The sequence below is a fragment of the Cyprinodon variegatus genome, unplaced genomic scaffold, assembly GCF_000732505.1.
Source record: "Cyprinodon variegatus isolate N-32 unplaced genomic scaffold, C_variegatus-1.0 Scaffold618, whole genome shotgun sequence".
Classification (NCBI taxonomy): Eukaryota; Metazoa; Chordata; class Actinopteri; order Cyprinodontiformes; family Cyprinodontidae; genus Cyprinodon; species Cyprinodon variegatus.
In genome coordinates, this window is record NW_015151071.1 from 130,845 (window position 1) to 145,090 (window position 14,246).

A 14,246-nucleotide genomic window follows, 5' to 3' on the forward strand; every position below is an offset into this window, starting at 1 on the left:
CGGCCCTATGTCTTATAAGGTCAATATACATTCATAATTTAGGAATTTTACATATTCTTGTGTTAGGTTTATTTTAATCATGTGTATTGTTAATCTGTTAGCCAGATTAGACGGAGTAGAAGGCCTTCCTTCACATGGTGGATTACACTGTGTGTACAGAGGCCGTCTAATGAGGACAGTCTTCTTGTCTTTGGAGGACACACAGGACAAGGACACATCCTGGACTGATAGAGGAGAGCTGTCTGTAATTCTGAGGCAAGCGGCACGAACGTCAGGGCATGGATGGTGTGTCAGTTTCTGACACGAACATCTTAGCATCCACCTGATGCAACACATAGACTAATGAGGTATGAGAAGCAGGAGACGACCTTGTTCGGGGCTCAGTTTGCCGGATGCCAACGCTCGCTGACGTTTTGAGCCCACAGCTGTGCCGACTCCAAACGATATCTCTGTCCTGTGACGACCTGAACTGGAATAACTTTTACTTTTTTACTCCTGTTTTTATTGTCCTTTTTATATGGTTTTCTCCAGTTTGAGTTCAGAATAATTATACCAGGTAACTTTCTCCCAGGAAAACAACTGGAAGGGAATTTCTGAGCCTTTAGGGAGACCTAACTTCCTTATCTAACAAATTGTTTTTTTCCGTCTGGTTTGAACAGTTTTTCTGAAATGGACCCTGAACAGAAAAAGGTGGACCTGACCGGGAAGCAGGACGGTGAGCTGACACTCGATGCTGCAGAGGGTAAGTACAGACCTCCCCCGTATACATCCCATATAGTAGAACCAGAGTGTACTATGGACTCCAGTCCATACAAAGATACCAGGGAAATGTTACGTAAGGCTGGGGATGCAATGTTTCCATCAAACTCATGTGTGCAAATACCTGTTGCGGAGTTACGTGAAGGAAAAATAAAATGTGAAATAAAGCCTACAAAGGACGAGTTAAGACATGCGGTACGAAAGGAGTTTCAAATGCAGGATTTGATAGAGGAAGAGTTAAAAAATGCATTTCAGCGAATGTCAACAATTGATAAGGTAGGTACGGAAAATACAGGGGACAGTGCAAGGGCAGCTGATAGTCTAGGAGAGAGGGCTGAACAGAGGAGGCTGCAGATATGTGACAATGCGGAAGAAATGATACAAACGGAGAGGAGAAGATTAGAGAGGCAACTACAACGGCAAGAGATGGATCAGCAGTTTGCAGAAAAACAGGCACAGTTCAAAAGAATAAGAAACAGAGAAGGGGTGCTTAGGCATGAGGAGCAGTTTTACTGTGGGGAACAAGAGGGAGCTACAAGCATGGGACAACTGCAAGCTGCAGAGCAGTGTTTTGTTGCCATGAATGAGAGGGTTGATAGTGTTGCAGAACTAGTGGAGGACGCCATGCATGTGAGTAACAGAACCAGCACACCAAGACATCCTACAGGCTTCATGAGAGGGAAAGGGTACTTTACCTATTCCTCCTCAATGTTAGCACAGAAAAAGCTCGCCTACTCCCAGCCCCCAGACCCCGTGGGAGGCAAATATAATCTATGCAGTGAAAATGATAAAGGTGACAAGGAGACGGTAGCCCAGACGCCATTAGCTCAAACATATAACGATGCTGGAAGACTACAAACCGTCAGCCTCAACCCCCTAACTTATGCCGATAGTGCCTTGCTTAGATCCACATTTCCAGATCCTAAGAAAGGAGCACAAACCTGGATTAAGTTTTTTTTAAATGCATTTAATGGACAGATTTTAGTGATTGGTGACCTACGGACCTGCTTGGCAGCCCACCTACATGACATAGAGCTACATGACATAGAGGTACGGGCAGGGACGAGTAACTTGATATCATCCGCCCCACTAGCCCCTGTGTCGGGTCAGATCTGGGCAACCCTGAGGGCAACCTATCCGATTAAAACAGACTGGAATCTTCTGAATGATACCACCCGGAAAACAGGAGAGAGTGCAGAAGCGTACGTTGGCAGGATGTTAAGATCATGGGAAGAACAAACGGAAACCAGCCCACTAAGAGGCACGTTCCAAAAACTTTTCAAACACACAATGATACAAGGGTGCAAAGGGCAGGTGAAGGCAGAAATGTTAAAACTACTTGCAGGTGACGCGATACCCATGGATCAGTGGACAGCGACACTGATCCATCATATGGAGATGGCCGATGAGGAGGAAAGGAAGGCTGCTCTAGAATTAAAACGACTGCAAAAACAACTAATGGCTGAGCAATTACGTGAGTTAAAGGACAAGAGAAAAGAAAAGAAAACTACAAAATCTCAAACGAGAGCCACTCAGACGAATGTGACTAACCCTGAATGTGTGACTCTTGCTAGAATGCGCCCGGAGGGGGATTACCCGATGTACCAACACGCAGCGGCTGCACCGCTGGCTGGGAACCGTGGCAGAGGGAGGGGTAGAGCGTACAATCCGCACGAGAATACTATGACTTGCTGGTTCTGCGGTGGAACGGGACATAGAGCTAGGTGGTGTCCAAACACTAATCTTACACACCGATCACAGTCGCCGAGGAGCGAGCCAACAGAGGGACAGAAATGCCAATGCCACAAGCTACCCCACCCCCGGCAAATGCCACAGTACTAGGGGGGGCGGGATCCCGTTAACCGTGTAGTTACAGAGGTAGATTTTGAGAAATTTCCAGCAACAATAATAGATCTTTTGCAGTAACTGTCCTTTTATGGTCGATACGGGGGCCGGATACAGCACCCTAATACTTGATCTCCTGACCTCTCGAAAAACTACACAGGTAATGAGATTTTCCGGAGAAAAACAAACTTGCCACTTTTCAGAGCCCATTCGGTGTTTTCTTCTATTTAAAATTCTAACATGTCATTTTTTTCATGAATTTCTGATTCAGAGACAGCGCCCCATAAATCTGTTAGCACGCGATCTGATCGCTGTGTTAGGTAGGGTGAACATATTTTCATTTGGGAAAACCAGGACACCTTTGAGCAGGGGGGGGGGGGGGTATTGGGATCTCTGTTCCCATGCATAGAGATGTCTGTGGCATGCACTCACTTAACATAGACCTACGTAATCCTACAATAGCATATTTACAGTTGATTTATTAAAAATGCTTTTCAGTAAAAGTCAACAGCAATAACTTTAATACCAAATGATAATTTCATTCAAAATGTATTTATTAAAAATGCTTAATAATTCCTGTAATGAATGAATAGCACAATGAAAGAAATAATGTCTCATCTAAACAACCCTCACTTAACAATGAAAGTTAACAATAACTCTCAACTCCCAATAACAGATGATACTCAGCCTCAGAAATGAAGGAAATAATGTCTGTTCTGTAGGCTATTGGAAAAAATTAATTAACAAATGAGCTAATTAACAAAAAATACCTCTTGTGTAGCAAAAATTATTCAAAATGTACCAAAAACGAACAAACATATCAATAGATTATCTTTACTTTCGGAGTCCAGGTGGCTTTTCAGATTCCTTGCACCTCCATTGGACACCAAGACATATGTGCATAATGTGCATAAGGCCTCCCGTTTGTCTCGATCCGGTCTGAAAGCGGGGAAACTCTTTCGTAAATCATCGGTAAACATACATTAGCAATTTTGCATGTTGTTGGCGTACTGAAAGCCACACTATCTATATTCTGATTAAGAACAGGGCTGCCCGCACTGCCGCGGCTCAGGGATTACGTCACACGCAGCGCCGTGCCCTAGTGCCTGTAAATTTAATGGTCCAATTAAGGTAATTAAAAAAATCAAGACATTTCCTCACTTTATAAAAAAAAACCCGGTACGCCCGGGACAGGACGTGAAATACGGATATGTCCCGGGAAATACGGACGTTTGGTCACCCTAGTGTTAGGGGCAACTGTTGTCTCCTACACCGACGTGATTTTCCTAAACGGGAAGATTGTCAGAACCCAGACCTCTGATGAAAGTCAGTCAGGTCAGTTTCTAAATAATGACGAGGCGAATGCACGTGTTTGGTGGGGGAGAGCAGTCCACCCAGAGGATCATTCTCTGATTGATGTAATGAAACGATGGGATGTTTGGTTAACTTCTCTTCATTCTTACAGCAGCCCACCGGATCCTCTTCACGTCACACTAAACCATCTGAGATCCCCAGGGTTAGATATGTGACATTGATAGCTATCAGGATACATGGGACATGGTGGTTACATTTTTGCAGGATTCACATCAGACTGAGCCGGAGCTGCGAATGGGTTGTCTAATATTTATATTGGGCCAAAGGGGTCAGTGCAGCAGCCATCTTGCCTCTAGAGCTGCAGATGATGTATCGGTTTCAGAAAAATATGCACCTCCATTTCCCCATGAAGGTCACTAACCGGGAGCAGGTGAAAAACCTGGGTCCAATGATAAAAAAGGCTGTAATTGCCACTGATTGGCAGGGTTCTCCCTTGATGACTACAGCTCCAGCTGCGACACCTACAAGCTCCTTTATGAGTAAACTTGGAGATGGTAAAAAGAAGCAGAACATTTGGGAGGGAGAATAGATTCAGAAGTGGCCCTACGGTGGCCTTATGCGGATTCCCCGGTATGGATTGATGCGGTAGGTATACCGAGAGGAGTTCCGGATGAGTATAAATTGACCAACCAGATTGCAGCGGGTTTTGAGTCTATATTTCTTTGGATCATGCCTAAAAAATTGGGGTCACAGAAATGATGTACACTAAAACGTTTAACGCTTGTCGAACTACACCTATGATGGTTTTGAGGCTGTGCACAGACAGCTCTCAGCGACCTCCCTGTCCTATATGAACAGGCTCGCCTTGGACATGGTCCTGGCTAAGGAAGGGGGAGGTTGTAGTAATATTGGGGACAGTTTTTGTTCTTACATTCCAGTACATACAAGTGGATCACTGATGAATGCTTTGAAAGGACTGAATCCCTATCAGTAAACTCATTATCCAATCTGTTTGGTTCATGGTTTGGAAAACGGGGAAATCTTTTGGTGAGTATTTTCACTTCCACCATTATTGTCGCTGTTGTCATGGCAGTTTGCTGTTGTGCGCCTTGTATCCGTGCTCTCATCCTTAGGTGCATAGATAGAGCTATAAGGTCTTTTGATGGAAGTAAATTGGGTGGAAAGGCCACCTACCAGATGCCACTGACTGGTGTTAAGGGAATATGAGCAGGAGGAGCCGGTGATCCGACTGATGCGGACGGAGGAGGGTGATGTATGAAGGAGACAGAGCATTCAGATAATCAAGATGTATAGTGGGTAGATTTTATTAATTACTTTTCATTATGATAAATGTTTCATAGTTTTGGATTATAGAATAGTAATGAATGGGGACCATTGACTGTTACAGGCACATCAGCGGCACAGTGTTTTTTTATTTTTATTATTGTGATTTTATAAACTTTTTAGAGAAACATTGTGTCTAGAATTAATGATGGATGGTGCCAGAGTCCTTATAGAGTAGGGCTAATCGCTTCTTTCAGGTGTGCCATGGAGATGCCCGTCTACTGTGGGAGGACGTCCACCTGGGGGGGGGGGGACCACGGAGGACTTTGAATGATTTATGCTTAGGGTCTACGATATACTGATTCCATGATGTTAGAGTAGATTTTATTGCTGTGCTTTTAGGCTTTTTCTTCCTTCTGTTTTATTTAGAATCCAGATCATACACACACACTTTTTGGGGTTTGAACTTTATTTTTTTAGAATTGTGATACATTAGGGCTCTGTCTGCAAGCGCACACCGGGGACCCACCTGAGAGATGGCGTTCGGTACCCTTGAGAGGGGGGGCAAGGGTTTTTTCCGAACTACGTGACGGCTGGAAGGGGGTCCTTCGGTCCCATATAGGTTTCTAAGCACACACTTCAGGGTTGGGTGATTTTTTTCCTGGGGAGGGGGGGTTGCCCAATTACAGATGCTCTCTGAGTCACCTGGTGATTCAAGGGATGTGTCACTTTCTGTGGTTTAAGTTACCTGTAAACAGTTACTTATCAGGGGGAGTTGTTAGATTTATTCTTTATTAATATTGTGTATTGTTAATCTATTAGCCAGATTAGACGGAGTAGAAGGCCTTCCTTCACACGGTGGATTACACTGTGTGAACAGAGGCCGTCTAATGAGGACCGTCTTCTTGTCTTTGGAAGATACACAGAATAAGGACACATCCTGGAGCCGGACTGATAGAGGAGAGCTGTCTGTAATCCTGAGGCATGGAGGCAAGATGCATACAGGTCAGGGCATGGATGACGTGTCGGTTTCTGACACGAACAGCTAAGCATCCACCTGATGCAACACATAGACTCATGAGGTATAAGAAGCAGGAGATGACCTCGTTCGGGGCTCAGTTTGCCGGATGCCAACGCTCGCTGACGTTTTGAGCCCACAGCTGTGCCGACTCCAAGCATTTTCTCTGTCCTGTAACGACCTGAACTGGAATAAACTCTGTTACTTTTTTACTCCTGTTTTTATTGTCCTTTTTATATCATTTTACCCAGTTTTGAGTTCAGTTTCTCCCAGGAAAAGAACTGGAAGGGAAGTTCAGAGCCTTCAGGGGGACCTAACTTCCTTAATTAACACTTGACTTAATTTAAGTTAAAATACAGTTTTCCATAAAATCTGAATTAGAACACAAGAAAAACTGATAAATTCAGGTGTAACAAATACAGCCTTTTTGTTTCCATTTAAGTAAATATTTAGCAGATGACAACTAGGATCCCATCTCAATACCACTGAAACTATCACCTTATTGTTTTTAAACAGAATTTGCAAAGAAAAAACATGAAATGGATCCAAAGGACCAACCAGTAACCATGTCTGTTCCAGCGCAGATCATCATTAGAATTTCTTTGAGAATTATGTCTTTAGTGCAGGAACCATAAAACAGGGGCCAGGACATGACCTACCCGTTGGGCCCAGTATAGAACCGCCCATGTTACCCACATTAAAGCTCTTACATCTACTAGTTTTATTTAAAAAGTTGACTTTATTTACTTCCATCCATAATCTCCTGACAGGATAAAGATGAATTAATAAAACACTTAACATTTAATAAAGAAGAACAACTTCCTGTTAGCAAATCGGTTTATTAAATTCCAACTATGTGCTTAAAGTGGTTTACTGCACTAAATGCTAGTTGAAGTGATTTTAGTAAATCAAAAAGGTTTTAATAAGTTATCAAATTATTGATACCACTCCGTTATATTTGTATTATAAAGTAGTTTTATGGGGAAATAAATATAAAGAAGTGAAAACTGTGTGATACTTTATATTTCTGTATGTGTTCATAAAAAGAACGGTATGAGGAGATAAGATCACATAAATACCTTCAATCAAATGTTTCTTTTGAACAAAATGAGGAAGAAAATAATGATGCAGTGCTTTTTTTATATATATATATTTATGTGTAAATGTAGGAACTACATTGCTTCAATTATTTTATAAGTTATCATTTTATATATAATTTTTACCTTATTTAGTGAAGCTCTTCATGATGAGATTTTATTTATTTCTATATCGGCACTGATGTGACTTTAAACTGTGGGAATGAAACCATTGCAAAAATCCATAGTGGATTCTTTGATATCAGTAACTGGTTCATGATGAGATGAGGAATTTATTTCGCACAGGTACGGCTGAAAGTGCGCATGCTCAGAAAAACATAACTGGGGACGAGCACGAAGTACCGCCTTAATGTAAACATGTCACCAGAATGATTGACGATTAGGAGGACCACTTATTTAGATGATCCACCCGTTAAAAAACCAAACAAAACTCCACTATACCTTTAATGAAACAGATGATCAATCTGGTTTGCAGGTAATTGGACAGCATCTTTCATTCAGACATGGATCCCGTGTCTGGGCTGATCTCCTGACCAACTCTCTCCTGGCTGTGATCATCATTCTGTCAGTTTTTATAGATGAGGATTTTGCTTTAAGATAATCCTGCATTAAACTTCCCCTTTTATCTGTGAGCTGCATTCTTCTTGGTCTTCATGTCGTCCTCTAACTTCTACACAGAAGGATCAATAATCACTTCTCAGTTGATGTCTGGATGGATCCCAATGGATAAGATCTATTTTAATGCAACATTTTAAATTTAAAAAAGCAGAACTAACATTAATAATCTGGCTTCTTCCTACTTTACACCACCCCCAATAAAATACTCAAAAATAATTTAGCAAAACACATTCTGCTGTAAGCAGCCATAGGAGCGACTGAAATGGATTAAGTGTCAAAATATTAAAAAAATAAAACACACAGAGCTGAAGTGGAGTAAAAAATAAAAACAAAGAACAGGGCAGAGTGTTTATTGGTTCTCAGTCTTCACACCAGGCAGCACATCACTCAGAGAGGTCACAGCGCTCGCCACAGTCATGACACAGGTAGACAGAGACACGGGGTGGGGGTGGGGGGTCAGGAAGGGTCAAGCCGCCATCGTCCGGCACTGTGATCCAACCACGGCTGCTGCCGTCACTGGTAAATGATATCCAGCAGAGAATAAACAAACGTCCTCAGGTTGAAAACTCTGCTCCACTTCAATCAGCTCAGCCATTTAAAACAGTTCATACAAAGGGAAGCTGTACAATAGCAGAGCGGAGGGTCATTTAAAGGAAACCAGCTGGGAGAGCAGATCAAAGGAGGTTTAAAGGGTGACTAATACCAAAGGAGGGCAATGCTGGCTCAGACTGAAACATCCCAAAACAAATGTTTCCGTTACGTTGACCATGCCCTGTGCAGACTGGAATAGAAAACAATAATAATAATAATAATAATGTAAACCCAGGTAACAGTGAGGGGAAACATCACAGAAAGTGCTCGTCACGATCAATACACTCAAATTCACAGATGCCCATAAAGCACTTAATTGCTGTGGTATAAAACTCAGTTACATTGGATGTTATTTCATTTTTCATTGTCAATTAGCATCAGATAAAGCAAAGAAAAGAAAAGTGATTGCTGTCAAGATTGGCGTCCATCCCAGCTACTTTGCTCCGCAGTCCTTCCTGCAGATTCTCACATTCTTCGTTTTGATTCTCCCTCGGCTGCGCGTCGTCACTCGCTAACACAGCAGTTAGGAAGCAGGATCCAGGGTCAAGTCCGGTTTAACCCTGTTTTTTGAAACACCACCCGGATCCACAGTTTGTGGCACTGTCCCTCTTTCTGCTGCCGATCCGGCTCAGGGTCCCCCCTTTCTTCACTCGTCCAGTGCAAAACAAGCCGGCATGGAGTCGTCAGTCACACGGCTGATTGGGTAAGCCGGTCGCCCGCCGCCGCCCAGCTGCTCAGCAGTGACAGGCGGCCTCATCTGGCTTTGATTACATTGCTTTTTCTTAAAAAAATAGACAAGTATGAACAGGCACCCAAATCCTCACACATCCTTGCTGCAACCGTCACATTACGTCTGCCTTTCTTTGGCGTCCTCATTCATTCCTCGACAGGTTCGTCCGCATTAACATCACCGTTTTTTTCTTCCTGAACTCATTCTATCCAAATACATGTCTGAGCAAAACAAAAGTGGCTAATTTGAACTTAATCTGTACAGGATGTTGTGCTAAAGGAGAGTTTTCTTGGTGGGTGAGACCGTGACGTGGAAATGACCTCAGAGTTTCATTAAATGAGGTAACAGAGAGACGGGCGCTGCACTAATCATTTCCCCTCATAAAGCACCAGAGGCAGTGTGAGGGGGTAGGGTGGGGGGTCAGGCTGTGTAAACATACAGGTGCATCTAAATAAATTAGACCCTCACCAAAAGAATTGGCTTATTTCAGTTATTCAATTAAAAACCTGCCGGTTATAGAATATAAATTCATTATAATCGAGCCGAGCTTTTATTGCTGTAAAGCTTAGAACCAAAGCAGATGCTCACACCTCCCTATAGCAGCGTGAGCTACACACGGCCACCGCTAAGGACGCTTTCATCCAGGCAGATTAATGGAAGGTTTAGTGGAAGGAAAAAATATGTGGCAGGAAGGCGCCTTTTTTTTAGATTTTGGGGTTCGATTCAGTCGTTTTCCCAATAAACTGTTCTCCAGTGAGTGTGGCGTAGTGCCAGTGGGAAGATGAGACACGACAGAGCAATACGGATCAGATAAAGGTAAAACTGCTGGTTTATGGCCTCTAAGCTACGCAGCAGCGATGCAGGAATTCAGGCAAAAAGGAGCAAAGATCAACTGCTGAGTAAATATACTTTACAGCTATTGGATATTTATTTTAGCAAGTTTATAATTCTTTACTAGCTTATGGAATGACTAAAGTTGGGATAAACTGCGCTGCTGTGTTTTTATTGCCGTAAACTTTTACAATTTGAACTGAAATAAACCAGAGTTTGATGATTTTCTAATGAATTAAGAAGCACCAGTAGAATGTAAACTAACGCTGGATTTAAAAAAGAAATTCTCTCTGAATACCTGCCCCCCCCCCGCCCGTCTGTTCAGGTTTTTAAATTAGTAGTCCTGTGGCACACTGACCGCAGCTAATAACCCTCCAACGTCGCATCAACCTGAGGGAAATTAAGCAGTGAAGTTAACCTCACTTGGCACCAATTTCAACCTATTAGGCTTTTATTTCTCCCCTCCAACCAAGACGCCATGTTGGTAGGGTCTAAAAGCCGAGCTGGGACTGGTTTAAGCTCAGAAAAATAAAAAAAGGATAAATTTTCTGAGTAAATGTTCCTAAAGTAGAAATAGAAAAAACAGAAAAGCACTAACATTCGTAACAGACAAACCTGCATTGCTGTGCAATCGTCAACTAAACGGTAATACTGTGAACTGCACCATCCCTCCCAAAAAAAAAGCAAATATTTGACCAACTTAGAAAAAAAGACTAATTAAAAGAGAGTGAACGGCTCCGCGTGGCTTCGAGTGTCCGCTCCAACAACCAGAAGGACCAGAGGAGATAAAAACACCCGTCATCACTTCTCGCTCCTTTTCCTCCTGGACTTTTCACAGCTTCAAGTCTTTAGTGTTTTGTATTCCAAGTCCAGGAAACCCAGCATTTCCTCAACGATGATAACAGAAAAAAAAGAAAAAAAAAGCATCAATCTAACCGTAAACACGCCTTAGCTTAGATTCTGGGATGATCGTACCACTGTGGACCACAGACAAGGTTTCTGCACATTTAAAGAAGCTCCGCCCATCCTGATGCGTTTTACAAACATCTAGTAAATTCAGTAAATCACAAAAAAACAAAAAAAAAACACAAAAAAAGGGTAAGCTTTCCACTAAAAACTGTACACATTCTGGGAATAGTTTCTGCAGGAGCTGGAGCCCTTACATCGATGTAACGGGAGAACATCCTGTGTGTGTGAGATCTAAATAATGCTTCCTTTAGGCCAACAGGAGCCAATAAAACAATCAAATAAAAATGTTTTCTGGAGCCTTCTGAGCCCAGCATGTTCTAACTGTGTGCACAACTGAACAGGAGCTGGAAATCCTATGTCTGATGATGGAAGAAGATGTGATTAAAATAGGTTTCCAAGCTGCGGACGCTCAGTGTCGGGGTTCTACCAAAGTGCTGAACAAAAGACAGGGAGAGGGAGCAGTGGTGCGGGTCCTTGTTCAGTGGTCGGGACGTCCAAAGCGGTCACTTCTCTCCACACAGACCTGCGCTCACACACACAGACACACTAGGAACTCTGGTTAAGGCAGTGGTGGTAGGTGAGGCTGCAGTGAGGTCGGGGGCGGAGAATCGGTCTGTCGGGGCTCCTGGCAGTGAAAGCTTCCACTTCCTCGTCCTCCTAAATCCGTTTCCTCATCCCGCTCATCTCACCCGCGTCACTCAAATGACATCAGATTGGCTGGTACCTGGAGGAAAAAAATAAAATGTAGAATGTAGGAGACTTTCCTACGATGTACTCTGTGTTTTTTTAATATTTTTTTTTATTTACCTGTTGCCTGTTGCTCTGACAGGCAGCGCTAAGATGTTTGAACCAGAGCAGAGCGTTCATCCTGTTCCCTGCCTGGTATTTGTAGGTGTTACCTAGGCAACAGAGACAGGGAAATGTGAAATGAGTGTGATTTCCACCTGTGATCTCAGTGATTGGATGGCTGAAGAAGACTAGAAATAAGTAAAAATGTCTTAAATTAAGGTATTTACCCTTAATTTAAGTATGGATATAAGATGATTTGTCAATAAAATGAGTATTTTTACTCCAAAAATAAGATGTTTAGATAATATGCACTTGAAATAAGACAGGGCTCGATGTTAACCATCGCCCAATCTCCCAGGGCAAGTAGTTTTTATTGTCGGGAGAGAACAAATTTCATTGCATTTGCCCGCCGGGCAATGAACGCAAAAAAAATTATTTATCACTCAAAATTACTTTAAAATCACCGTAATTCGCTGAAAACGACCCACAAGCGCCATTTGTTGTTGTTTTGTACACTTTTTTGCGTGATTTGAAAGAGCTGCGTGATTTTCCGCTAGATGGCGTGATTCAGCTCTTGGGGAGAGAATTCTGCAGAGCAGCAGCTGGATGATGAATTTAATCTATACTATAATACATGCTAGATTAAAAATAACTGTATGCACACAGTGTAAATATTTCTATCATATTGCAGGCTTCTGTACAGTGATGCAGGTCATACATTAAAAAATGTTCTTAGACATTGGAGTGGTGCATTTAAATGTTATAGAGAATTTAAATTAAATTGTTAAATTGGTGAGTAGTAGTAGTGTAAGTTTTTAACCTGTCAAGTTTTATTTTTAACATTACAATTTATATTTTTCCAAGCACACAACAGTTTAAAGCAAAGTTTAGTTTGAAAAGAATGTGCAGGAAGGATTGAAAAGCATGAATTGTGCCATTACATCCGAACTCAAGTAATAGACTGCGTACCAGATACACACCAGGAACCTGGAAACTTAAAAAATACTGAATTACAAAAAACATTAAAAAAACAAACATGTTTCATTGATATATATACAAAAATGAATATTAGGAACTATATTTATCAAACATTATACTGGGCTAGTAAAAATTGTTTCTGGGCAAATGAAATGTGAAAGTGTAAAAATCCTTAACGTCAACCTGTAAGACAATGCAATGTTTTTTTTTCTTATTTTAAACGTAAAGTAGTCTAGTTCCTTTAAAAGTGTCTCACTTACCTCCTCAATTCAAGAAAAAAATGACTTATTTAGATGTAAATGTTTTGCAGTGCGCTGCTTGGCTTCTAACGAGCCAGTTAAATTGAAAAGGAATGCATGAAGGAAAGGCTGCTATTTTCACAAGGAAGACCAGATTTAAGAAGCATGCACGCACAGATTTATCTTCCTACATAAAACACAGCTTGACCAAAATTATTCTACTGAGGTCCCCTAAACAGTAAATAAAACTCAAAGCTGTTTCAGATCAAAGTTTGACCAAATACAGCATGTGGGCTAAATAAAACAAACATTAGCGGGTTTAGAGACGTATTCTTAGCGTGTCTGAGTCTCACCATGCTCCGAGTCGGTCAGCAAGAAGACATCAGGATGCTCTGGATCATCCGCCATCATGGCCATAAGGCCAACCACACACACGCTCTTGCTGGATGTGGACTTAAACTGACGGGAGAACAAATAAAACACACATTTAACTTAATGTCTCAGAATGCATGCAGTGCAGCAGGAGATCAGAACAAACAACATTTTCAGGGTTGTCATTCTTCAATGATACACCATTTGTAGATTTTTTTTTTATTTTTAGACCATCACAGCCTCAGCACGAAGACAAATGAGGAACATCAGGGTTTATTTTTTTTATTAACAGTGAATAAAACAGAACCCTGAGGTCTGCCTACATAATCATCTACCACATTCAATTCTGGGATTTACCAGGAAAACGTCTGTTTGTCAAATATGATCTATATTATCACACATGTGGATAAAAATGAAACCATCTGGCTAGAAAGACGTTTAACTGCATGACGGCCCAATAAAATGACTAAATAAACCATTTATAATAGCAAATTTACTTTGAAAAAGTTTTCCAAACATTTCGATAAAAATTGTTATTTTTAAAAACGTAAATGCAATAAACTAAATATAAAAAAGAATTTCTTTTTTTTCCTTTTATGATTAACAGGAAAAACCCCACTGATAATAGGTTTGCTAAATTTAAATACTGTTGCAATTAATTTCTTGCTATTATAAGCAATGCTGGTTTTATATTTATACTTTATGAGTTTTATAATCATATACACTCACCGGCCACTTTATTAGGTACACCTGTCCAACTGCTCGTTAACACTTAATTTCTAAGCAGCCAATCACATGGCGGCAACTCAGTG

The 14,246-nt window shown here is 41.5% G+C and overlaps 1 protein-coding gene across 7 annotated transcripts in view; it reads right to left on the minus strand.

Moving 5' to 3' along the window:
• Positions 1-9,101: 9,101 nt before the first annotated feature.
• The window catches only part of ralgps2 (Ral GEF with PH domain and SH3 binding motif 2), a 145,419-nt gene continuing 140,274 nt past the window's right edge, over positions 9,102-14,246 (minus strand). For 6 of the 7 annotated variants that reach the window (XM_015392985.1, XM_015392988.1, XM_015392986.1 and 3 more), the window contains 3 exons: positions 13,416-13,521; positions 11,864-11,955; positions 11,675-11,780 (listed from right to left, as the gene is read on the minus strand). In XM_015392985.1, the coding sequence (XP_015248471.1) occupies positions 11,751-11,780; positions 11,864-11,955; positions 13,416-13,521 (228 nt within the window). In that variant the 3' untranslated portion in view covers positions 11,675-11,750. Of the gene's footprint in view, positions 11,781-11,863; positions 11,956-13,415; positions 13,522-14,246 lie in introns of all 7 variants that reach the window. The other variant, XM_015392982.1, reaches the window with a different exon arrangement.